Here is a 25,735-nt window from a genome sequence, read left to right as displayed (position 1 = left end):
GAGCTTGGGCCAGTAATACTTTTCACGAATACGGGCCAGTGTCCGGCTGTAACCAAGGTGTCCGGACGTTGGGTCGTCGTGGCAGGCTTGGAAGATCTCCTCTCGAAGGTCGGTCGGGATTACCAGCAGCCACGTGGAGTTGTTGTTGCCGAAGTTCTCTTTGTAGAGAACTCCTTGTCTAATGGCGAAGGTCGGCAGGGTTCGTGAAAAAACGCGTGGTATGGCACTCCCACGCCCTTCCAGGTACTCTATTAGTGCGCGCAGCTCAGGATCGTCTCGTTGACGTCGGGCCATGTCGTCGCTGTTCACTGCGCCCAGGAAACACTCGTCGTCATCGTCGTCGTTGCTGTCGGAGGGTGTTTCTACGGGAGCTCTGGACAGGCAGTCGGCGTCGCTGTGCCTGCGGCCTGACTTGTAGACTACTGTCATGTTGAACTCTTGTAGTCGGAGACTCCATCGCGCAAGGCGTCCTGACGGGTCCTTGATGTTCGCAAGCCAGCAGAGCGAATGGTGGTCCGTGACTACGCGGAACGGACTTCCATATAAGTACGGACGAAACTTCGTGATCGCCCAGACGACCGCAAGGCATTCTTTTTCAGTCGTGGAGTAATTTCGCTCCGCCTTGGACAATGTCCGACTTGCGTAGGCGATGACTCGCTCGGTGCCCTCTTGTACTTGAACCAGTACCGCGCCAAGTCCTGCGTTGCTTGCGTCTGTGTGAATCTCGGTTTCCGCATCCTGGTCAAAATGTCCAAGAAGAGGAGGCGCCTGCAGTCGTCGCTTCAGCTCGTCAAATGCCTGCTGCTGCTCCTCGGCCCATTCGAACTTCTCGGCGTCCTTCGTGAGGTTTGTGAGCGGTGCGGAAATCCTTGCGAAATCTCGAACGAAGCGCCGATAGTAGGCACATAGCCCAAGGAACCTTCGCACGGCCTTCTTGTCCGTCGGCGCTGGAAATGCTGCGACGGCGCGAGTCTTCTCTGGGTCGGGGCGAACGCCTTCATTACTGACCACGTGACCTAGGAACTTCAGCTCGTCATAGGCGAACCGACACTTTGACGGCTTCAGGGTGAGTCCGGCGGTCCGTATGGCTTGGAGAACAGCTCGTAGTCGTCGCAGGTGCTCGGCGAAGTCGCTGGAAAACACTACGACGTCGTCGAGGTAGACGAGACAGCTCTGCCACTTCAGTCCTGCCAGTACGGTGTCCATGACACGCTGGAAAGTTGCTGGCGCCGTGCACAGTCCGAAGGGCATCACCTTGAACTCGTACAGCCCATCCGGCGTAACGAAAGCTGTCTTCTCTCGGTCCCGTTCGTCGACTTCGATCTGCCAGTAGCCGCTCTTCAGGTCCATCGATGAAAAGTATCGGGAGTGGCGCAGCCGATCTAACGTGTCGTCGATGCGGGGGAGTGGATAGACGTCTTTCTTCGTCACCGCGTTCAGCTGCCGGTAGTCCACGCAGAACCTAAGCGTTCCGTCCTTCTTCTTAACCAGTACGACTGGAGAGGCCCAGGGACTGCTTGCCGCGCCCAGGGCTGAGAAAGCAACGCTCGGTCACGAACCTCCAGAAAGTTCTCGTTTATTCATGTACCGCACGTAGCTTCTATCATTTATTCCTGATTTCCTCCCGCACGACATCCCGGATAATCTCGCGGAGGTCCGGGCTGTTGTAGCTGGAAGTCGAGAGGGCAGCGACGCCGGGAAGTCGCTGGTAATGGGAGGCCCGTGCTTGAAGGGCACGTTCAATGTTCGTTGCCTCCGTGATGAATCCTTCGACTGTGATAGGCGGGGCTCGCACAAGGCCGCCGAAGATGTTTTCCTTGACGCCTCGCATCAGGATTCTCAGCTTCTTTGCTTCGGAGGCTTGAGGATCGGCGCGGTTGCTGAGTCGCAGGACATCCTCCACGAAGCTAACGACGCTCTCGTTGGGTCCTTGGATCCTCGTTTGTAGAAGTTCTTCCGCGTGTTCTCTTCGTTGTTGGTTCGAGAATGTTCTTCGCAACTCAGCCTTGAGTTGCTCCCAGGAAGTGATCGATGCTTCGTGGTTCTCGAACCAATTCCGGGCGGTTGCTTCCAAGGCAAAGTAGGCATTTTGAAGACACTGTTCTGGTGTCCACCCGTTATGACGGGCCACTCGTTCGTACTGTTGGACCCAGTCCTCGATGTCCTCGTGTGCGTCTCCGTGGAACGGCGTCGGAGTTTTGGGTGCGACGGGCAGGTATACGACGGCAGGAGCAGCCGGGGCCTGCGCCTGGTCGGCCATCGTCGTCTTCTTCGGCTTGGGCTTGTCCAGTAGCAAACCGTATTCAGGATCCTCTCCCTTGATGCGCCGGCTGGTCCGAGTTTCGGGTTCCGCGGGGAGTGGTCTTCTCACTGGGCTTGGTACCGGGCTTGCACTGCGGGATCTTGGAGGGGAACGCTGTACAGGCATGCGGTACCCCGCACCTCCACCAAAATGTCACGGGTGGTGACCAGAATAACAATAAATAAACAGGAAGAGCTAAACGTTTAATGTGGCGAACTTGTGCCAAAACAAAAAGAGAATAGAAAATAATAACAAAGCGTCGCGAGCGTCGAGGTCGGCGAGACAGCAGAGTCGAGCGCTGGGGCGAAACTGACTCGACAAGGTCGCGGGCGGCCTCTTATCTAGAGTGCGTCGCTATCTCGAAGATTCGGCGAAAGCGGCTCGAGCGTCGCGTGATCGGGCGAGAATGAACACGCACTTTCTAGAAAACAAAATCAGGAATAAATGATAGAAGCTACGTGCGGTACATGAATAAACGAGAACTTTCTGGAGGTTCGTGACCGAGCGTTGCTTTCTCAGCCCTGGGCGCGGCAATATATATATAGCATCTGATCGCCATGATTGTTAAATAATTAAATTAGGCACAGCCAAATCATATCTTTTCTTCTATCTGGTAAGATATTTAACACACTGTTTTCTTGCTTCGCTTAAGCACTTTCGTCAAGCGGATGTCATTTTGTAAAGATATACATACAATCACATTTTTTTTTTAACCCGTGAAACAATTTTGGGTTTTCGGCTAACCTCAGAAATTCAGAGTTTGTAGTAGAGACAGCGAATCGTTCACAGTCCCCCAAAGCAACAGATGTACAATATGAGTATCTTGCGGTAGGCCAGATAGAGAATATGACTTGGACACAGGTTTAAAAATATCTAACCTGATCCTGGCGGCATCCGGGGCAACGTATAATGCATGCAGAATACAGTGGGCGTAATCTACGTATTTGTTTTTTTAATTTTTAAAGGAGCATCAGGTGTCAACCTAACCAAATGGTCTGATGATATCAAAGTTAATTGTGCTTACCGGACCCCTTTTGTATTCTACAGAACCACTATAATTAACTGGTCGTAAAGATGCTGCAAAGCGGTACCAAAAGTGCAGTATTGCAATGTCAAATCAATCAGCCCACACGCATCCAGCCGGCGAACAAACAGTAGAGGAAGTCAAAGGTTACTCACACAAAATGGCGGTAAAGAAAAAAAAGTGGGCTTACTGCATTTGAGAAGCGCAAAACTAAAATACATAGGGACTTCAAGGAGCGTACAAAGTCCCAAGGTTGCACACCTTGTTGGCTTGACATTGCCTTTCCAACCTTCTCGGTGGCGCCGTCAGTTTTTTCACAGCTGAAGTCCGCCAACATCTTGACATTTTGTCTTTGTTTTTATATAGGATGTTTTATTCAGGAAAAGGGGGGGGGGGGGTGGAGTACTGTTTTGCAAAAAGTAAAAAGCAAAACATTCAAGAAAAAGCGACTTAGGCTATTAGCTAGTGGTGTACACCTCCGCACCGACTTCCTTAACCAAGCGGTGGTGCACACATACGGACAATACATATATTTGTTTAATTATTATTTAGCTATCTTCACGTCACTGCTGTTAATGTAAGTAAGACTGCGCCACTGGCGTTTCCCTTCACGGTTGATAAAATCGTGTTCGCACCGCTAACCGGAAATACAAGCCCGACTCAATACCTGATCGCACCTAACCTATTTCCAATAAAAACCTTAACCTTCACGCGACATTATGGTTTCGGTGCGGCTCGAATTCAGTATACGATGTTGGATTTTGAATAAGGTTGTCTTCGGGGTTGGACAGATATGACGGTTGCGATTCGATTTATAACTGAGGTTTGATGCCTCGAGCCCTTTATTAAAAAGAAATTTAATAGAATCTTGTTTTTTTTTATTTACACTATTCGGGTATTAATTGTTTTATATTCCGCTGCACATTTGATGCTAACAAACTGTCCAGAGATTAAATCTTCTGATATAAAACTGTTAGCAACGAGCCTATTCAAAAGAAACTATTGTTCGAAAGTTGCTTAAAAAAATAAAAAAAGAACGAAACCCAGCCAATCTAAAAATGCTGTAAATTCAGTATAATCACTAGTTTTGTACGTTATATCTTTTCCGTACGCAAAGACGACAATTTAATCTTAAATATATTCGCAGGCAATATTCGTTTTTTTTTTCGTTAATTTTTCTATACACATGAACTTTTTGTTTCAGTCTCGAATGGCTGTCTACTTCAATCACAACCCCTCGGGAACCTCCGTCAACGATATTCTTCATTTAGCTCAGGTAAGCCTCTCACACGCATTTTTAACACTGCCACAATAAAAAAGGTATATATATATATATATATATATATATATATATAATGTTACGAAGACGACGACGACGGACACTGTCGCGAAAGACGAAAAGGATCCCGCGCAGTTGTGTTGCACGAGCTGGGGGCTTTTTCAGGCATATTTGTAGCACCCATCGCTGTTGTTCTTTAACAGATCACCCTCAAATATTTATATCATATTCACCCTCACAAGTGGTGGAGGTTAGGACCATCCCCATCCTCTCTTGTCCTGGAGCTCCGCAGCGGGCGATCAACGCAGGCCACCATGCCCGACGAGACCGGGAACGCCACCCAACAACGCGCACCCGCCCCTCCGACCGTCAAAAATTGAACATTGAGACTTACCAGTTTTCAGCGGGGCGCCAGAAGCTGACGTCAACGACTGGCTCAAAAGTTATGATCGGGCAGGTCAACATAACAGGTGGGACGACAGCTTCAAGCTAGCAAATGTAGTATTTTTTTAAAAAGATACCGCTCTACAGTGGTTCGATCACCACGAAGACGAGATCGATTCGTGGGAGGGATTCCAGACGGCTTTCGCGGAAGTCTTCTAAAAGCCAGAAAGTCGCAAGCGACAGGCCAAAGATAAACTTGCCAGAAGGTACCAATCCCTAACAGAATCATCTACTACCTACATTGAGGACGTCCTTCGCCTGTGCCGACAATGACATGAAAGAAGAGGGCAGAATCCGGCACCTATTTAAAGGACTGTCACATGACCTTTTCTCGGTCGTCGCTCCGAAGTCGCCTCCGACTGTCCAACAGCTCATTACGGAGTGCAAAAGATACGAAGAGCTACAAAGTGCACGCATCATGAAACTTCCATTCGAGCGTCTCCCCGAGGTGTGCACAAACAACGCAACGCCATCGGAGCTTGCTGAGCTAAGTCAAATTTGGGGGTTTTACGTGCCAAACCAACGGCGGGCATCTGGCACGCCCCAGCGGACGACTGAGGATTAATTTCGACTGAGGATTAATTTCGTGTAACCGAAAGCTCGGTTACACGGCGTCTTCTCCGCAATAAGCCTCCGTCAGATTGCGGGCACCTCGGCCGGGATTCGAACCCGCCACATAGGCCGACGTAGGCCGACGTAGGCCGACGCTCTCGCCTCGGAGCCACCGAAGTGGCTGTTCCTGAGCCAATTCGTCAGATCATCCGCCAGGAGCTACAGGCATACTTAGCCCCACTGCACGCCCCGGACTCCTTGTACCACCCCTATCCGCCGTCATCGTCGAGCTGAGGCCCGAGCCACCCATCACAGGAACCTACGCACTAGTCGAACCTTCCGAAAGACTATTTCTGAAGAAAAAGGTTGCCGTTCCTATTCCCTTGTGTCCATAGTGGAAGGCCACGTTCCTGTTTGCCTTGCTAACACCTCTCCCGAGCCGCAAATACTTCCACGAAACACTCAAGTAGCAACTATAAACCGATATGAAGAACACATCGTTGCCCCTCTTCACACAGACGTATCGTCAACTGGTTGTCCCCAGACATCTGCACGCCGCACTAGCGACATGATAAAAACAATGGTGGATGCCGATTTACCTGCCGAGAAGCACTACTCTTTGGTCACCCTTCTCTCAGCATATTCCGATTTATTCGACTTCGACAGCTGAGTTCTCGCTCAAACGTCCGTATGGCACCATCGTATCGGTACCGGAGATGCATCTCCAGTGAAAAGCAGACCTTATCGAATCTCACTCATGGAGCGTAAAACCATCCAACAGCATGTCACCGAATGTTGGAGAACAACATAATTGAGCCCTCCTTCAGCCCTTGGTCATCTCCCGTCGTTCTCGTTAAAAAGAAGGATGCCCCGTGGCGCTTCTGCGTGGACTACCGCCGTCTTAACAAGTTGACCAAGAAAGATGTTTACCCGCTGCCAAGGATCGACGACATCTTAGACGCACTGCAAGGTTCAACATTTTTTTCATCAATGAATTTCCGAAGCGGCTACTGGCAGATAACTGTCGCTCAAGCTGATAAAGCGAAAACAGCCTTCATTACAACTGACGGCTTTATCAGTTTAACGCAATGCCGTTTGGTCTCTGCAACGCCCCCGCAACCTTTGAAAGGATGATGGACACGTTGCTCCGCGGCCTCACTTGGAATGTATGCCTGTGCTACTTGACGGTGTCGTCGTCTTTTCAGGGACGTTTAATGAACATTTGCACCGCCTCAAACAAGTGTTTGATTGCTTCCGGTCCGCCCGCCTACAGCTAAACACCAAGAAATGCACATTTGGAACTCGGCAACTAAAAGTACTTGGGCATCTAGTAAGCACTGATGGTATTCGCCCGGGTCCTGACGAACTTCGAGCCGTTTCAGAATTTCCTACCCCGAACGTTCAAAAGGACGTCCGCGTCCGTGCTTTTCTTGGATTATGCACTTATTTCCGCAAGTTCATTCCTGGCTTTGCTCACGTTGCTGAAACTCTTAATCGGCTCCTTCGCACCAACACCAAATTCGAATGCGGCCCATCACAAAACCAGGCGTTTGGATCCCTAAAATTGACTTTGACAAGCAGTTCCATCCTCGGTCACTTTACCCAAGGAGCCGAAACCGAGATACGCACCGACGCAAGTGGACACGGCAACGGAGCAGTCTTGGCTCAGAATTCTAGAGGCACCCAACAGGTTATCGCATACGCAAGTCGCACCCTCACACCAGGTGAGCGAAATTATATTATCACTGAACGGGAATGTCTGGATGTTATATGGGCCATATCAAAGTTCCGTCCCTATCTCTATGGCATTCATTTTTGCATAGTGACCGACCACCATGCCCTCTGCTGCTCGCCAGTCTTAAAGACTCGTCAGGCCGCCTCAGAAGATGGCCTCTCAAACTTCAAGATTACAACTTCACCGTCCTCTACAAATCAGGAAAAAGACACCTGGATGCCGACGGCTTGTCCCGGTGCCCCTTCTAGCAGCCTCTCCTCTCCAAGACTCACGCATTTCCCTCGCAACGGCTCCTCTGACCCATGTTGACATTGCCTCAGTCCAGATGGCTGATCCTTTCCTTAAGCCAATAATTGAATATCTGCGTGGAACAAACCCACATCCCCCTCAACGCACAGCACGCATAGCGCCTCTATTTGGGCTTCACAACGGGACGACGTAATTCAGGCAAAACTATGAACCGCAAGGACGTCCCTGGCTTCTTGTCATTCCCCGTTCCCTTCAAAACAACATTATTCGGGCTAATCATGACGACCCAACTTCCGGGCATCTATTTCCGAGTTCGAGCCAGTTACTTCTGGAACGGAATGTATCGCGCTATCAACAAATACGTCCGATCATGTCACGACTGCCAAACAAGAAAACACCCAACGACAAAACCACCCGGAACACTTCACTCGCTTTCACCACCTAGCCACTCCTTCCAAAGAATTGGAATTGACTTGGGCCCATTTCCAACGCCTGCAAGCAACAATCGATGGGTCATTGTAGCCCTTGACTACAATACCCGCTATGCTGAAACTAAGCCAGTTCCTGATGCTACCGCAAGAGAGGTTGCGAACTTCTTTCTGGACTCCATTCTGCTACGCCATGGCGCTCCACAGTCAGTCACGAGTGACCGAGGCACGCCCTTTATTGCCAAACTTCTCAATGAAGTCCTGCATCTCGCAAGTACAGTCCATCATGTAACAACTGCTTACCACCCGCAGGAGAATGGGCTCACCGAGCGACAGAACGATACACTAGCAAGCATGATGTCAATGTATGTTGAAAAAAACCACACCAACTGGGACGCAATCCTTCCTTTTGTCATTTACGCGTACAATACCGCCCGACAAACAACTACAGGATTTTCGCCGTATTATCTTTGATACGCTCGTGATCCACTCATGACTCTTGACACTGTTTTGTCATACGTGGAAAATTGTTCGGATCCCTACACATCTCACGTCGTGTCCCGAGCCCAAGATGCCCGCCAACTTGCCCGACTGCAAGCTCTGCAGTCCCAATAACAACAACACCTTCGCCATGCGGATACTCAGATACCAGTCTATTATAATATTGGTGATCTCGTCTTGCTCAAGACACCATTTCGCCAAACCGGCAAATGCGAAAAGCTCCTAAAAAGATTCGTTGGGCCGTATCGCAGTGTTCGTTGCCTTTTCGACATCAATTACGAGATGGTGCCCGTGACCAAGCCCCGCGACCATCGCTCGAGGTGCCAGGACATCGTTCACGTGGAATGTATGAAACCGTACTTCCGCTCAACCTAACCAACACCCAGTGCCGGATGACCGGCCCTACCACCACAGGGGGAAAATGTTACGAAGACGATGACTACGGACACTGTCGTGAAAGAGGAAAAGGAGCCCGCGCAGTTGTGTTGCACGAGCTGGGGGTTTTCTTCAGGCATATTTGTAGCAGCCATGCTGTTGTTCTTTGACAGATCACCCTCAAATATATATATCGTATTCACCCTCACAATATATATATATATATAACTGAGAAGAAAAACCTTCAGTGAAAACAGCAACAACGGACGATTTATTCTTTGACGTTTCGGCCGGAGTCCGTCCTTCGTCAGGAAGCCCTTTAGCATATTATATATATATATATATATATATATATATATGGCGTAGTTGTAAGCTTCCCATATTTGTTATAAAAATATTGGTGAAAGCTAAACTTATGCAGTTTGTTCAGGTGAGTTGTAAGGCCAGTTGGACATGGTATATGGGGCTAATCATAACGGTCAATCGGGTAATTAATTGAAAATTTGTTAATTAACTTTTGAATTAGTGAAAAGAGTCTTCTTGTTTCAATTAAAATTTGCTGGACGTTGTCCTAAACTCCTAAATCAATAATTTTTGGAAATAGTTTGAGCGCGTGAGAAGCGCAGTAGTGCGCGAAAGTTACCACTCGTGGAGTAGGCACAAAGCTGGGGCTAGATAAGAGACGGAAAAATCGAGCGGGATCCTTACCGCAACCTCTAGCCTTATGCCTGCTCCAGGAGCGGTAGCTTTAGTGCACTACTACGCTTATCACGCGCAGATAGTCTTCATGAAAATGACTGATTTAATGGTTTCCGATAACGCTCAGCAAGTTTTTATTTAGAACCGCGTGTCTATTTCCGCTAATTAAAAAGCTATTTAACAAACTTTCAATAATTGACGACTGATCGTTATGATTTGCCTCATATACTACATCCCCCTGGCCGTATGACTCACCTGCACGTACCTCATAAGTGCAGCTTTCACAGTTGTTTTTGTAAACAAATCTGTTAAGGTGAGGAAAAGAAACACCATATATATATATATATATATATATATATATATATATATATATATATATATATATATATATATATATATATATATATATATATATATATGGTGTTTCAGAGTACGCAGGCCAAATCGCTCCTGCGAAAACTACTCATCGCGTCGAAAAAAGGGTTGTGGCGTTTTGGTCCTGGTCCAGGGGCCCATTTGGGAAAATTAATTTTGTCCGGGGTAATTCATTGTTTAATTGTTTTTGCGTAATTAGCTTCCTAGAATTGTGTTTAAGGGCATGGTTTAAATTAGAAATTTGCTCAGCATCATCAAAAAACACTAAATCAACAAATTTCAAAACGATCGAAGGCACGCGAAGCATTTTACGGCTTTCTGAAAAACCGCACAAATTCGACGGGTTTTTAAGTTTCGCCTTGCTATCGGAGCGCATCTCGGCCCCGGCGGCACCGCGCCCCGTGGAGAGATAGTGCATCCAACCTCTGCTGCGCTGTCATCGCGCGACGCAGCAGAGGGTGGTTGCACTCTCTTTGAGTGTAAAAAAGAATATTCCTTTTTTTTTTTTTTACACGCAAACACGTGTGACTCGACTTCTGAATACTCTTTTTTTTTTTTTTGCCGATACCCTTTAGAGTTTTGATTTAGGCTTTTTCCCCTCTCTATTTGACACATCAAGCAAGACAATATGTCGCGGCTCACGTTTGCGATTGAGAGTAATAAATGCGAATAAAAAATTAACTGCAGCCGAGGTAACGATCGGGTGTGTTGTCGTCGCCAGAGCAACTGACAGCTGAAGAAAGGCAGAGCGTGGCGAGTCAAGGACATTTTATTACCGCCTCGCAGCCAATCAGAAGAAGCATCGGCCGATAAGAGCACCGAAGAACCTTTAACGAAGCAACATGCGCGATTATGGTAATATATTATATAGGGCCGGCATTGATTAAAGTTTCAACCCGATTAGTAGCCGCCCTTTAATCGAGTACGTAATTGAGTAACCGGTCCCGTTGATTTCCATACGTAATTCTTCCAAAAAGTCAAAATTAACGTGGTTCTTTTTGCCTTTACGGGTGATGTAAATAGTCCAATTAACAATTGAGATTACGAGCTAATGAAGCAACCTCGATGTGTAGTTAAGAACGGTTCATGGACACTTAAACTCACAGAGTATTACATCAGCTGCATGAGGCACAAAAGTTCGTTAATGTTCTCCGCAAGAACAGCCTCCTTTGATTGTTTAGAACAGTCTTTTTGGCGCGCTGAATGAAAACGCGCATAGCGTAAAGTGCCCAGAACACGTACAAACATCTGCAAATGCCTGAAGTTAAGAGAATCTCCCTTATAGTTTTCGTTAGAGCACAATTTTACACATATGTGGCACTTTACAGGGGCGTGCTTTCCAACAACTCCTCGATAACAAAGCCGTAGAGTGCTGATAGAGAGATCGTCATCAGCGATGGCCAACGCTGGGTAGAGATTGGACACGATGATTGCGTCAACCTCCGGCACTCAAACTTGACTCGAAAATGAGAGCTTACGCAGCAGCAGCCGTTTCCAATCGGTATCCTGCGTTGGCCTTTGCTGTTGACGCAAAAATGTCAGAACTACGGTTTTTGTTTTTTGGGCGGTGTTGACTCCCTTAGACCTGCGTGATGAAGGCGTTAAATGTTCACTTTCTTTTTGTTCGTCAAAACTTGACAGATTAGCCTATTAAAAAGATTAGTCGTGATCTAATCGTTAATCGATTATTCGGTAGGTAAATCGATCTACTTCTCAGCCATAAAAATATAATTTAACCACCCTGCGCTTATTGAACTGTCCTGACTACGAGTTGAGAAAATCCACGTGCGATATCATAGCAGGAACGAGGCAGCTGCTTTAATTTCTTGGGCAACCCAATATTGCTAACTGCACCCGCTGAAATATATTCGACCAAAATGGGACGCGGCTCCGTTGAACGCCTCGTATTCTCAAATTACAGCTCGAGCGGCTGCTCAACACTTTTCTCGCGGTAAAAAAAAAAGAAAGGGGGGGGGGGGGGGAGGGAGGGGCGGGGTAGTACGTAATTTGGGACTGCCATGCAAGGCATGATGCAAAGATCGTGACGCACCAAAAAAATGAGCGCTCTGTTGGCGCGGACCGCACATACAAGAAAAATAAAATTGGCTTCCCTGGAGCTTTATATTCTATTTTCACTGTCCCCCCCGCAGCTTGTGCGCGGACCAAGAAAAAAAAAAGAAGAAAACAGGTTGCGTCGAACACAACAAAATAAAGCTATTTTGATTTAAAGTTGTAACAAAAACTAAATACATGGACTTCTTGGCGCTTTAGTAATTATAACAAGGTTATACAAAAAACCGAAAGTTTTCACTATAAAAACCGCCCGTGTCAAACATTGGATATAAGAAGGAAGGGAATAAATTACTGTTTTGAAATATCTCGCACCACAGCGGTGCCTAGAGCTGGGGATTCTTTTGAATTCCACTGAACAAAAATTATCTTAAACAAAACCAAGTAATGAAGAACTTGAAATTCCTACCTGCATCCCATCAGTCTTCGAAGAGGGGCCTTTTTTTATTATAATGCACTTCCGCGGAAGCCTCGAAGGCCTTGAACATTTGGTCCGCCCGTCAGTCGGTGCTTTCATTTTCTAGCTGAATTCAAGGAAGTCAACGTCGCGTGGCCTATACACCAATGTAGTCTCCACCACCGAACTCTATGACACTTTGAGGAATTGGGCATCCCCTCTTGGTGGATTGCAACTTGATCGCATCCAGAGGGGATGCGATCCAGAGGATGCGCATCCCCTTTGGATCGCGTGTCCTCCCCGAGGCGCCCTACTGGGTGGCTCGTGGACTATGTCACATTCTTCTTTTTTCATCTAATTGTAGCACTGTTTTCTTCTTTCTTGCCTCCGGAGCTCTTATCCCAAATCCAGAAAGTTCACCTCCCTAGGGGTCAGAGTCACAGAAGGTTGGCTCAAACACGAACTGTTGTGTTTCATGATGTTGTACGCTTCAACCATCTCTCGACATGTTTGGTCATGGTGTTGATATAGTATAATAGTGCCTTCTAAGCGTGGTTCGCCCCGCAATCTTGGTAATGTACCGCAATATGTGAATACGCGGTGCATTTGAAGGAGTTGCGCTGCTCTCTGACGCGGATACTTAAGTACCGGCCAGTATGCCCGATTCAAGAGCACCCACAAGATATAAGAGCGCCCATAAATCGAGAATCACTTTCTGCATCATAGTATCGAAACGTAACACTTGGTAACACGCCATGTCGGGATATTTACAAAGACACCTCAATTCCCTCGTAATCGTTGACCCTTTAGGTATAGCCACTTCCAATGTAGTTATTCATTTTCTTAGGGGCAGCAATCCACAGGGGTGCACAGCATTCAGCATTGATGTAGAAGACTTACACTACTCTGCGCCTCATGATGACCTAATGGTAAGCGTTCAAGAGTGCATTTTGAAGTGCAACGACGAAACTAAGTTCAGAACGCAACGCAGAATCACAGTTGAAGATTTCCTTGAACTGTTGTCTCTGTATATAAAGTCTACTTTTTTAGAGTAAAAGGAAAAAGTATTCGTTCAGAAGTCAGGTGGTTGTATGGGGTCGAGAGTAGCGCCTCCACTGAGGGATATTCTTTTTTCTGGGAAAGATAGGTAGAACTTTAGTTCATAAATTAGAAAAACAGACCATTGAGGTCTTTAGCTATGTTGATGATTTTTTGGTATTTGTTTAAGACTCAGATTTAAAATAAAAAAAAACACTATATTAAGTACTAAAAGTATTCCATGAGCTTGATCAAGGCCTTAGGTTGACTTATGAGACTCCAAGAGAGAATCAAATTTTTTTTTTATCTCCTCGCTGAATTTAAGAAAGAACACATTTGCTGGTTGTACTTTCCTAGAACATCAAAAAGTCTGCTAATTTGCCAGTCAGCACATTTTAAACTCGCAAAAAGAGGCATAGTATATTCCTGTTTGAAATCCGCTCGAAGAAAATCATGTGTTCACACAATGGGCGTTAGTTTCGCTTCCCAGATTAAAAGGATTAGGACATGAGGATACCCAGACTATTATTTTATCAGCATGCGAACGTTTAATAAAAATAGTAATGATTGATTCCAATTTCATGTTGGAAAAAACAGTTAGGAAAGAAAAAAAAGGAAAGTTTCAGTTATTTCTTATATTCACCACATTTCACACGGACTTAAAAAAGTCGCGTCCCGATATGAGCTAAATGTCGTCTTCTCAGCCAAAAACAAAATTAAGTAGATTATGTTCCGTTGCACGTGTACGCAGGGACGGGAACACAAAATTAGAATATAACATATGTAAGGTAAAGCATGGGAAAAAGTTTGCATCGTGCGTGAAAGGCGTGCTTTATTGCATTCCCTTCTCTTGTGGGCGATCTTAAATCGGGCAGACTGGCCGTTGCTTAAGCATCCGCCTCAGAGAGCACCACAGCTCCTTGAAAGGCACCGTGTATTCACATCTAGATGTACATTGCCGAGTTTTTGGTGCAAACCACGCTTAGAATACACCATTATACTATATCAACACCATGACCAAACATGCCGACATATGGTTGAACCGTACAACATCACGAGGAACAACGGTTCGTGTGTGAGCCAAGCTTCTGTGACTCTGACCCCCAGTGAGGTGAACTTTCCGGATTTTGAATAAGAGCCCACGAGGAAAGAAAGAAGAAAGCAAGTGGTAAAATCAAAAAAGAAGAATTTGACATACTCTATGAGGCGCCCAGCAAGCGCGTGAATATTTGAGTCCATGTTTTTTTTTTATTTGATAGTCTTTCTTCCTTATGTTCTATTAACAAACCAGTTGATAGTCAGCACTTGTCTTGTATTCTCTTCGTCTTTTGTCCTCGTCCCAGTCGCGCTGTTTTTCAGCGTGCATGGAGTTGAAATAATTCTTATTTTTATATTCTTAGAATTAAAAAAAGAAGGCTGTTTTGAAACCCATCGTTTATTTCATATGTTCATTGACAGTGATCTGAGTTTTTATTAAACTGATTGTAGCTCTTATTTTGTTATATTAATATCTATTTCAGCTGATACGATGCAATTGCTCCCGAAAGTTTGACTACGGGATTATAAAGAACCTCGCAAAATATGGGAAGGTATGTATTCATTCTCCCAGTTTAATGTCACGCCGTGGCGGAGGAACAACAGCATTAGAAAAACGGATCGGCGTATAATTTTTAAAAACGGCTGGAAAGGTTTGCTGAGTTAAATAGTTTATGCAAAGGAAGAGAGCGCATTGGTATTATTTAAAGATTTTTGCCATTCGTGTTCTTATCTACCACGTGAATGTTAGTGGGCTTCCCATAAACACAGACACAGACACACACACACACACACACACACACACACGCACGCGCGCACACGCGCGCGCGCATTCCCACATGCACACGCAGAGACACACGTAAAACATGAGGAGAAAAATATTTTTTTTTCCAAAAATTTGGGATGTGTTGGAACGCGAAATATAAAGTTCCAGTGGACCAATCTTCAGATTATTCGAAATGTTTTTTTTTTTTTGCCTGACGTCATTTGTTCAGGGGAACGGCGTAGTGAAGCCATGAAAATGTACAATTTTTTTGAACAAAAGCTGGTTAGTAAGAGAGCCACGAAATATTCGTTTTCCATAATCACAAAATCGTTTGCAATGTAATGGAACATTTTCCAGACGGGAGCTGGGTTAAGGGGCGAGTGCAATTAGGAAGTTAATTTATTGTACGTGCCTTATAGTAAATCTTGAATCGACGAATTTACCTTACTTTTCGTTGTCTAGTGCTGGTGCGTCACGTCACATGTGATGTGATAAATAAAGAACCACTTATATCCACGTTTAAACACCTGCATCCGGTCCCTCCCCCCCCCCCTCCGCCCCCTCCCCCCTCCCACCCCCGAAAGAAAAAGAATGCTTCAAATGCAAAGTACAAAACTAAATAAATATTGCCTCTCCTCCTTTCCACAATACAGTTCATGGATTGCGGAAGCCAGTAGCGACTCTTAAAGGGACACGACACCCCTAAAATATTTTTTTTTCACTAAAGAAATGATTCGACAAGGAACTTTGAACTGACTCTCAAACTTTGACGCAAGCAAACCAAGTATTAAAAGAGAGAGAAAAAAAAAAAACATTTTCAGAAAGCCGAATTCGAAGTTCCCGCGCTTCTCAGTAACGTCAAATAATCTATCGCGCTTCCCTTTTTCTTTTTTTTTTTCTTTTTTGTGACGCTCTTTTTTAATTGGAACTGACATTTTTGCTTAGGCGCTCGCTCTCGAATTTAAAAAGCGCCGGCAATGCGTGCGTAACCAGAAGACGCGCCAGGTGGACATGGTAACCCTTGAGTGAGGGGAAAAAGGAACGTACCAAGAGGAAGTTTCCCGTCCGTCCGTCCCTTTTTGTCCTCCCGCTCTTGGGTAACCATGCCTATTCATAACCAGTTTGCCTGCCTCTTTGCTTAAGCCCCAGCTGCAACTCGCGGCTGTTTTGTTTAAGCTTTCGAAAGAAAAACTTTCAAAACTGGTACAGCTGAAAATGAAGTAGAGAGGACTTTGATGACCGACGTGAAATGCGATGTCGAGTCGGTGCTTCGTCAAGGACTGTCCCAGCACCGTTAGAACCGAAAGATACCCGATAGAAAAACTTCAAAAAAAGTGAAGCGGGAAAAATGGCGTGGCTGGGGGCGATTCCTGCCGTACACCAGCTCGCTGCATGCAACACGGTCTTACCAGTCTGTTTTGTCGAGGCTCTACAAACCGGAAGCAGGCGAAAGTACCGACGACTCGGTGACGTCGTGATGGGGACCTTCCGGCTCTCGGTCCTGCGCCTTGTAGGGTGCTAGTCCCAACGTCTGCGAACGTTCAGATGATTCTTTCTCAACGACCCAAATATCATTAACGGAAAAAGTCACCCAATATTCCGAGTCCGCGCGAACCTCGCGCTCGTTTCTGGCCCAACCATCGGTCGTCGCATTTTGAGAGTTCAAAAGCAAAGATGACAAAGAGACGCCAGGAGACGATGTCTACACGTTGACTTCACTAAATAAATTTTCCAAATTTCACTTCTCAAATTTCATTTTGACCTTTGCAAAGCGGCGGCGTCGTGCGCAAGACACGCTCCCTCAAAGTATGTTTTGCTGCTCGCCATTAATATGTGTTACCGAAATTCTAAATCTTCATCCTCAAAAATCCTGCGTATTCAACCACCGTTGACGTAGTGTAATGTGATAAAGAAAAAAAAAATAACGATCTTAAAGGAGTAAATTCTAAAAAAGAAATGCAGGTTGTTTATTCTTTTTTAATAGCGCGTGAACTGTCTAGATTATTTTTCACGATGAACTGTTTTTTTTATGACACCATTCTGAAGCGTTTAAGGCAGTAAATTAATAAATATTGGAGCGTCAGGGCCACTTCAATTGGAAGCGGAGACACTTCTTTCAAATACGGGACAGAGTTTGATTCTAGCGTATTTTTATACCGTGAATCTGAATATGGCGTTCGTCTTCCATGAAAATGTAACTAAACGCTTGACAAGAGGAAAAAACTCCAACGAGTTGTCACGTCATAAAAGAATCCTTTGCCTTGCAAGCGAGTGTCGCTTGAGTGTCGCATGTGCAATTGCAAGCTTGCCATGTATTGACAATTGCAAGCATGGCGCCTCACTGGTGCCACATGCGTGCAAGCATGTGCAGCGTGCGCGTGAGCTTAGCATTGGCTAGCTTCTAAAGACGGCCAGATGCCGTTCTTGCAAACGTCTATATTCCCCTGCACTGGCACCAGTCGCGACGTATTTTTTTGCCATTTTCAAAAGATAGCAATAGTGCGCGTGCATACCTTTCATGGGCGCTGAAGATGCGCGACAGCGGATATTCCTAAAACTTAGTTTTTAACGTCACGGTCCGGCGAGGAGCGTGACGTCACAGCAATACTGTATAATTGTTTTTTTTCTCCAGCCTCCATTCACAAAACAAAAAAAAAACAATATTCGAGATTTTAGGGGTGAAATGAACACTATTTAAGTGTGTTTCCTCAAATGCGAAACCGCTTCAGCTTCCTTTTAAGGGCTGCCGAAACTTACAGAAACATAAGGTTCAGCTTCGCTAAAAAGTTTCTTACGACATATAATATCGTAATCTTTTTAGGCCAACAAAACAGCCAAAGTGCAGACTAGCCAATGGGAATCAATCATTACGTTTAAAACTTGAGACTGCCAAGGAAACTTTATGAAAAAGTGGAAGGGATAAACGAGAGCAGACAGACAGCTTTTAAAACTCATTTTGAGTTTGAGACGCTATCTCTCCGCTTTGTGTTCCAGGATATGAACTTTGGTGCTTCTAATTAGTGGTACGCTATGTAAGTTTAAATGACGGCGTGGCAAAATATTTTGTTGTTCGGCGTTTTTTTTTTTACGTTTAATACGTTTAATCAGTGCGGTACACTCATTAGCATATTTTTTATTATATTTCCTTTTTACATACCAGCAATGGTGATGAAATGCCTTGAGTTGATATTTAATATTATTCCACAGGAATATACACCATAAACAATATAATCTGCTATTCATAACCAGTCATTATTTTCTGCAGTCCAAACCCCCGGAGTATGAGCTGTCTCACGTGGAAGTTCCCGTGGCAATCTACTGGAGCAAAGGCGACTGGTTTGCGGTAGAAAAGGATGTGGCACGCCTACGAGACGGACTGTCCAATGTGGTGGAATATTACCAAGTGCCTGATGAGCAGTTCACCCACTACGATTTCAGCTGGGGAATCAATGCGGAGCCTATCCTATTCCGCCAGATGATGAGTGTCATGGCAAAATACCAAACCTAGACTTTGAATATTTGGATCTGATGCACTGCGGAGTGTTGAAGTTTTTTCGTTCAATTTCGCTTTGATGTCAGCTTTATTACGAGTTGTAGCCGCCTTATTGCTGTACTTGCCGCTTCTTAATTTGATCTATGTTCTGATTTCGCCTTATTCGTTTTTCGGTATGTCTCTCCTCGGAACAAACCGCTATCGCATTATTCCCTTGGCGGCTTGAATTTGGCTCAGTGATTTGGAATTTTCTAATACGTTCACATACTCTAAGCCGTAAATCGGAACAAAATCCAATGACGCAATTAATAGTGTGTCCCCAGTCACAAGGCTTGATCTAAAATGGACCGTGAAAATTGACGCCTGCACGTAGCAATCTAAAATTTTCGTAAAAGGTGTATTTACAGGTAAGTTTTTTTTCTTGTAAAATTACAAACCGTAGCTCACTTTTTCTAAAACACACGCCGGAAACACTTGCCAGTGCCAACGGGAGACGGCGACGCAGACGACCGAGTCCAGTGGCGGGGTGCGTTTGGTGCGCATATTGATAGGTGGCGTCGGGAGCAGCGTCTGAGGGCGTAGCTGTAGCCAACGTTACTAGAACACTCAGTTGGGAGACTCGCCGTCGAAACCTGGGCCGCTGGCGTACACCGAGACCGAGCTAAATACGACAACAGCGCCACTCTTTATCATTTGTCTGTACTGTGGTCACCTTGAGCTTTTAGAAAGCATGTTTTTGCGTAAAAACAAACGGAAAAGAGTCTTTTTGTATAAAATTTATTGGAGTTTAGTACAAAATCAAGGACGCGTGATGTTTCTATAATCTTTAGTTTGCAAGGTTTTGCGAAACAATTAATATTGTTCTTTTTACAACCATGCCTCAGCGGTCCTTTCAGGTAGCGCGTCCCAACCTAGGTGCATTTTAACTTCGGTAGTAATTCGCGGCGCGTCCGCTGGAGAGACGGGGGTGGCACCCCTGTAACCTCTTCCGCTGTATCTGTTTCGGCACCAAAATGGCCGATTAAAGCCAAAATAGAAGTAACGTGCAGTTCCTCGAGTGGCCGCTGCGGGAGAAATGGCGGCGTTGTGTTCGCCATTAGCTCGGTTCGGGTGGACAGATTGGGGCCACTTTTTCAGAGCAGTCTCTATGGTAGTTTCCCAACTGAGTGGTTCTAGTAACGTTGGCTGTAGCGGACCAGCGAAAGAAAGCAGACGACACCTAGACGAAATCAGTTGGCAACAAAAGCGCCGCCGTTATGCACCCGCGTTTATTTTCCTTTAAATTTTGCCTGTATTGTCCGCATTTATTTTTTAATCATAGGTACAATACAAAAATATTATGTTAATTATAATAAACCACAGTGGTCGCGAGCAGTCTCGATAAGGAGGTAGCGGCATCTATGAACACGAGCGCCAATCCCGGCCACGCTACTCGACATGGTCGTCTGCGTCGCTACCCGCGTTGGATGCTGGCAAGTCTCTTGGCCCGATTTTTTTACAGAGAGAGAGAGAGAGCTGCGCTTTGCAGTTTGACAAGAAAACACCGACCTGTAAGATAAACTTTTGAGGAATCTTTAGAATGCTACGTGCAGGCGTCGATCTTTATGGCCCAACTGAGATCGAGCCTGGGGACTTGAGCAACCTATATATGACAGACACTTTCAACGTCACCTTTATTTTCATGTGAATTTATTCTTGATATTGTTTTGCTTAAACCTTTTTAAAATATAAGATTCGAGCGACGATCTTTTTTTTTTTTTCACGGGTTTTAAATTTGTTGGATTGATGCGAACATACTTGTGAGTTTTGTCGACCTTCACGTTCCTTGTGTCGTTAAAAGAAATTGGACTGCCTTTGACGTTCAATCAATATCTTCACTCTCGCCCCTGTTCAATATGAAAATTTAATTAAATTGAATCCGATCCTCTAGCTTGAAGATTTTTACTCTTGCCTCAGTTTATCGCCGTGACTTTGAGAGTCTAGTTGAAAATTGAAACTCGTTGGTACATTTTGTGAGAAATGCGCCCACTATTTGTATCCATGCCAATTTGTACAATCGATGATGTGCGTGTGTCATGTTTCTTCTTTTTATCTTCTTTTGTGCGGCAATGTGAAGACCCGCATAGTTGTTCTTTAGGGGAACGTAAAATATTCTGTAATATTATTATGAGTGAGGAAATGGTCAACGTAAAAGCGAGCTCGTTCGTATTATTCTTGATGTTTAAAAACTGAAGCTGGGAAGGAAACTTGGCTATACATTACAAGAAATAGAAGAAATGTGACAGACAACCCCATTGGAAAACCCCAATATAAACAGCGTATTATGGATATTCGTAAACCATATATTTTTATTGTATTACAATACGATACGGACAGTGTATTGGAAAACATTACATTTATTGTATTGTATTACAATAAGGTTTTTTTATTAAATTCCAATATCCATAATACGCTAAAAACATTGAAATCCATTACTGTATAATCCCTTATTGGATCCCCATGTGTCGTATGGGGATCAATAAGGGTTTACGATTCCAGTGTACTTAGCGTATTATGGATATTGGAATCCAATATATTTTATCGGCGACCAATAAAACTATGTACGAGTTGGAATATCACGTCAAGCACGACATTTCTTTGCAGCGCAGTCTCTCCTTGTGTGTAATTCTGAGTGATAAAATAAAAAAAAAATTGTTGCTGTTGTCAAATTATGAATAAAGAAACAAAACACTGGGCTTATCCATACCAAATATATTTAACATATTCCTGAACTGGAGGATCTGGCATTTACTGCAAAAGAAAGTTAATTGTTTAGGACCCTCATTCAAAAACTTGATGTTTGAAAACAGAATGTGAAATCCTAACCCTTTAATGAAAACCGCACCTGCTAGCTGCAGCCTTATAGAAACTGCAAGATAAAAATGTGTGATTAGTTCGCGACAAGTAGCAATCCTTCACTAAGCCGGATAGATTCAAAACTATATCTGCGTTGATTGCGGATTAATAAGCTTCAATGCCACTGCCGCGCGTCATTCTGAGCTCGGTCAATTAAATATACGTATCCACTCGTCTGCCTTCACTATGCCTGCTTCGCACAGAACTAGTGTATCTGGAATGCTCACCTTTGAGGAAAAATGAACTGGTGCTTGCTTGCTTGTAGGCCGTGGAAACTGGAAGAGAGATTTGCGATTAGTTGCGTCCACGTAGCAGTTATTTTGAGTAGCAAGGTAAAATACACTAAGTCGGAAAGATTCAAAATTACATGCGCGGGACATAGATATCCTCTTGCGACGTAACTGGGAACACGTCAATGTCGCCCGCGTGTATTGTCACGAATGAACGAATGAAACAAAGAATAACTGGGGTAGCTGAAACGTTTAATGGGACGAACTTGTGGCCAAAATAAAAACAAAGGGAACAAAAGAAAGCAGAGCGTCGCGGGAGCTGAGGTCGGCGTGACAGCAGAGTCGAACGCTGGGGCGAAAAAACTGACTGCAGATCGCCACGCGGAGCCCCTTACGTACGCGCGTTGGCTTCTGGAACAATCGGCCTAGAATGATCGGCGACTGGAACATTGGGAACTCAATCATTCGAGGATTCTCTCGAACTCACGAGAACGCAATGTTGAAAGAACAAATAAAATAGCAATCCACTGACGGGACTCGAACCTAGACTTTCCGAGCGACAGTCAAAAGCGGTAATCACTCGGCCACGCACGCGGTCGCCCACCGACGTGCATGGCAGTATTACAAAAAAATAAGCTTCAATGCAGGAGGCCCCCCCCCCCCCCCCACCCACGCTCTGATCTCCGTAAATTAAAACTGCCCTACAGCTTGTCTGGCTTCAGTATTGCTGCTTCGGCAATCTGGAATTCTCACGTTTGAAGAAAAACAAACTGGCACCTGCTGGGCTCTTAGGCGGTGGAATCTTCCAGAAAGATTTGTGATTAGTTGCGTCCAAGTACCATTTTCTTTGACCAGCCACTTACAGCACACTACGCCGGATAAATTCAAAATTACATGTGCGTGACATAATATGCCTCTTGTGACAAAACTGGGCACACGTTTTGTTGCCTACAGCAATACTGAAGCCAGACAAGCGGTGCATTGCAGCAAAACAAGCTTCAGTGAAAGCGTCCTCAGTCGTTCTGAACTCCGTAAATTAAATATGCCGTACCGCGTGTCTGGCTTCAGTATTGCTGCTCCAGAGAAATCTAGAAAATCTATAATCCTCACCTTTGAACGAGAATGAACTGGCACCTCCTGCCTTGTGGGCCATGGAAACTGCAAGAAAGATTTGCGATTAGTTGCGTCCAAGCAGCAATTTCTTTGAGTAGCCGAGTGATGTGATTGGCCTAAGCCATTTTGGAGCACGTTTCGGAGCAACAAAAACAGTGTTTTGGACCAGAGGTGTGGCCTTTGAAGCAACCAATACAGTATTTTGGAGCAGCAAAAGCGGCTTTGGGGGCAGCCAAGACAGTGATTCGGAACAAAAAAAGTAGATTTTGGAGCAGATATTCTTAAGAAAATAAAAATACTCGTTTTAAGTGCTGTCAAACGAAGGGCACTTTGTGTTGTGTTGTGTCGTGTTCTGATGCGACGTGTTGTGACGGAACTCGCTGCTTCTGTTTTTACTGCTCAGACATCCCGTAAGTGTACAGTGCTGTAGGCATTGCCAAGCAATTTCGGAAAACCGCTTGCCACCGTTTTACTGGTTCCTACGTGCGAGATTTTCGTCGAAATAAGCAAACGTAAAACAATGAATTGCAAGCGACCCAGCTGATGCCGCGGTCACGCAGTCATGTTCGCGAGCACGTGAGGCCAACTTCAACAGGCTTTCTCTTGGGCGTTCTTGGTCGCACGAGCACAGACAACGGCTGTCCGATCGAAACCGAAACCATGCCCCTCAGCTCCGCCACTAACTTATCCCCAATATTGTACACAAAATGTAACTTTCCAGCGTGCGACAAAAACAGTCCAGTGGCGCGTGCTTGCCAGGCCGGCAAACAAGGTACAAGCTAAACACACAAAAAATAAAGGACCTGAGTGCATCGATACAAGACATTGCGAGCCAGCTTCAAAACGTTCTTGGAGCACTTTGTGCAATGACTGAACTCGAGACAAACAAGCGCGCTGTGCGGGTTCAGCGTGCAGACATTGCTTTCTTTGCTTTAGCTCATTTCTCTTCACCAACTTTCTTTCATGGCAGATTTTTCACGTACCAAGGTCCCTCTCAAGAGAAGGCCCACCGGGAGGAATCTAGATAATCAATACTTTGACAGAGCAGTCTTTGAATTAAAGATGGATTTTTGTAGTAACGTATTATTTAAACAAGAACAGGAATGTTGATGAACATGCGGCAGTAGTTAGTTTCATTTTAGAAAGTACCATATCTGCAGGGATCTGGGGACGGCAACATTCGACGTCGCGCGACTACGGTGACTGAAAGGCAGTGACCAAATATAGTTTTCCCACAGCCGTTGCTTCAACTCACAAAGTAACTACTGCCGCGCAAAAACGCGGTTTCGTTTCACAGTATATGACTGCATGGCTGGTACCCGGCACGCTAGCGTCGGAGCGTCTGCACACATCCGCGTCTATCGCTGAAAGTATAAAAAAAGGGACGAGAGACGAGACCCACAAGACGAGAGCGCGAAATGCGAGACGCCGGAAATACCATGCAAGACCGGCTGGACAATTCATGCATGGTACTTTGTGTCAGGTGGCCGCTTGCGCCACATAACACACGCCGGCTCAATTAGAGTGCTCAGTTTAGTTCCAGTTTAGAAAGGCGACCTAAATTGGTCCTTTGGCACAGTCTTGGCGCAGATTACACATGTTTTGGTGAAATGTAGCAGGATGTAGCAGTGTTGGCCCCTTGGCGCAGTTTGGCGCAGCAATCACATCACTGGTAGCCACCTACAGCACACTAAGCCGCATAAATTCAAAATTACATGCGCGTGACATAATATGCCTCTCGCGATAAAACTGGACACACGTCGACAAATCTGTTGTGTTGTCCACGTGTATTGCAGCAAAACAAGCTTCAATGAAAGCCTCAACAGTTGTTGTGAGCTCCGTCAATTAAATATGCCCTACAGCTTGTCTTGCTTCAGTATTGCTGCTTCAGAGCAAACTAGAAAATCTGGAATCCTCACCTTTGAACGAAAACTAACTGGCGCCTGCTGGCTTGTGGGCCGTGGAAACTGCAAGAGAGATTTGCGATTAGTTACGTACAAGTAACAATTGTTTTGGAAAGCTGCCTAAAGCAAACTCAAAATTACATGCACGGGACATAGATGCCTCATGCGACGGAACCATCTTCATCCTTGTTTCCCGTTAACTTTGCTCACCTTCTCCGCTTGCCTCCAATTTCTGTGCTTCATCTCTAAACTCGATTTTCTGGTTCCCAAAGGCCATGCCATGGCTTGTGCCAGGCACGGATCTGTCAGCTCCACAACCGTCACTATTGTGGCAAGGACGCCACGACACCTGGGCGCTTGATTAGTTCTTTTAACATTTTGAGCATGGCTGAAAACAGGTGGATGGCTGTCTGGTATGCCCTTTGCTTATTTGCGGATTGTTCCGAAAACAGGAGGTAGGCGCTTCTGCGATCTGGGGGCATGCTCGGTATTTTACAATAGTTGAAATTGAACTCTGCAGGTATCTTGAAACGTAACAAACAGAATGTGCATACAAAAAGGCATAGCAAATAAAACCCCCACCATCTATCTAATTTCGTTTCTTGTCCGCATGAAGCTCTCGTATATGTAGCCTCCCTTGCTTAAGCCGCTCCTCCCTTGTGTCCCGGTTAGATCTCGTCCTGATGAATCACCGGGGGAGGCCTGAGGTGCGGTCATCATCAGATTAGACCTTTTTGAGACAGAACCATATACTTGCTGAGAGGAAGTACACCCAAACGAATCTCGGGCATGTCATTTATAGTGCGTTTTATATTAGAGCGGCATGATGTA

The 25,735-nt window shown here is 45.4% G+C and overlaps 1 protein-coding gene across 1 annotated transcript in view; it reads left to right on the top strand.

Moving 5' to 3' along the window:
- Window positions 1–18,777, top strand: part of LOC121836676 (gastric triacylglycerol lipase-like) — a 113,819-nt gene extending 95,042 nt beyond the window's left edge. Inside the window, exons 5-7 of the mRNA XM_042291637.1 lie at window positions 4,531–4,602; window positions 14,989–15,057; window positions 18,535–18,777. Coding sequence (XP_042147571.1) covers window positions 4,531–4,602; window positions 14,989–15,057; window positions 18,535–18,777 — 384 coding nt within the window. The remainder of the gene's footprint in view (window positions 1–4,530; window positions 4,603–14,988; window positions 15,058–18,534) is intronic.
- The last annotated feature ends 6,958 nt before the right edge of the window (window positions 18,778–25,735 follow it).

Source organism: Ixodes scapularis, unplaced genomic scaffold (genome assembly GCF_016920785.2).
Source record: "Ixodes scapularis isolate PalLabHiFi unplaced genomic scaffold, ASM1692078v2 PGA_scaffold2__306_contigs__length_199485367, whole genome shotgun sequence".
NCBI classification, from domain to species: Eukaryota; Metazoa; Arthropoda; class Arachnida; order Ixodida; family Ixodidae; genus Ixodes; species Ixodes scapularis.
Note: the sequence above shows the minus strand (reverse complement) of the source record. Positions and strands in the feature narration are given on the sequence as shown.